Raw genomic sequence first — 1500 nt, forward strand, 5'->3', positions numbered from 1 at the left:
GGTGTAGGTGATTGCACCAATGGCTCAGGCGTGGCACTGCCGTTTGTGTCACCGTCACCATCATGCGCGGGAGGGGCGATAGGGGTGGGCGCGCGGAGTGCGGTGGAGCGAGGAGGGGAGTCGCTTTCATCCGAAGACATGGTCAAAAAATCCGATGGTGTGTTAGGAATCGAATGATGTGTCTGTCTCGCGGACTCGGGCGAGGGTTGCTGCTCCCCGCTGCCATTTGGCTCAGAGGGCACCGATGCTGACAAATCCTCGGTCACAGGGGCCAAAGATGTGGCAGTGGCGGCGGCAGGCATTGCCGCAGCAACGACATTGTACTGATGGGTCCCGCGGAGGACGTGGCGGCCGACGTCGAGATTGTCAAGGCTCGTGCAGAGTCTGCTGGCCTTCATCTGCAGCCCAGTAAGAGCCGCTTCTACATATTAAAGGTATATGTCCAGTACAGTGTAATGTGTGTGGACAAGGCGATTGTCACAGAGGTATCCAACCAGTCGAAGTGTACACGAGAACATGGATTGAAGCAAGGCGAAGGAACAAGACAGAACAAGACAGAAGGAGGGAAGTGGAACGACCGAGGTCAAGAAGGAAAATGGTACCGATCCAGGGAGATCGCTCCCATTTATAGCAGGTGGAAACACACACACAGTGGAGACAGAGAATGGACTATCACACTGAAGACAGGTGGAAGCGATATCAGCAATCTGTTGGGACCAACAGATGCCACAACAAGATGATACACCAAGATGGTACAGCAAGATGTTACACAACAAGGTGGGACAACATCAAGTACCAGAGGACACACTACGTGGTAAAGTATACCGTCTCAGATTGTGCCTCTAATACTACATGCCTTGCCGCCATTCGGCTTCCATCACTGCTATGAAGTCTGTATTGCCAGATGCCGTGCGCGAGACGGCCAACACGGGCATGACGGTCTTGGGAACGCCGATTGGCCGTCGCGAGTGGATGAAGAAGCAGCTGAACGACAAGGCAAAGCACATTGCTGGCAAGCTCAATGACATGCTGACGACCGGTGTCTCGCTTCAGGCCCTCCTCACGGCCATGCAGTACGTGCCTAGCCTCATCAACCACCTCTACACGCTGCCCCCAAGTCTGACGTCGGGCTTGTCCGAGCTCTTGAACCGTGCTTGCAAGGACACCTTTGTCAAAGCCTTTTTTGCCAAGGTAAACCTGTCTGCACCGGCTGGAGCTGAAGGTCATGACGTTACGCTGGAACAGCTCCTTTTTTTTCTGACATCTTGGCGTGAACCACGTTGTCAGACAAAATCTGCAACCCCGCTCTTTGCGGCCCGCGTTTTGGCGGCGCCCTCGCTCCCACCGTGTCCGCTCGCTTGCTCGCTTGCTTGCCCCGCGGACATGGCCACTGAGTCCGGCGGCGAGGATTCTTGGACCCAGGTCCGCGGTGCTAAACGCCCGAGTGCCGAGTCACCTCCAAGCAACACCACCACCTCGCCTTAAAAAACTCGTCGTTCT

The 1500-nt window shown here is 55.5% G+C and overlaps 1 protein-coding gene across 1 annotated transcript in view; it reads left to right on the top strand.

The window, feature by feature from the left end:
* Positions 1-885: 885 nt before the first annotated feature.
* Positions 886-1500, top strand: part of MONBRDRAFT_12985 (uncharacterized protein) — a gene marked incomplete at both ends in the record, with an annotated part of 16222 nt that continues 15607 nt past the window's right edge. The window contains one exon of the mRNA XM_001750858.1: positions 886-1191. Within this exon, the coding sequence (XP_001750910.1) occupies positions 886-1191 (306 nt within the window). The remainder of the gene's footprint in view (positions 1192-1500) is intronic.

The sequence above is a fragment of the Monosiga brevicollis genome, genomic scaffold (genome assembly GCF_000002865.3).
Source record: "Monosiga brevicollis MX1 MONBRscaffold_50 genomic scaffold, whole genome shotgun sequence".
NCBI lineage: Eukaryota > Choanoflagellata > Craspedida > Salpingoecidae > Monosiga > Monosiga brevicollis.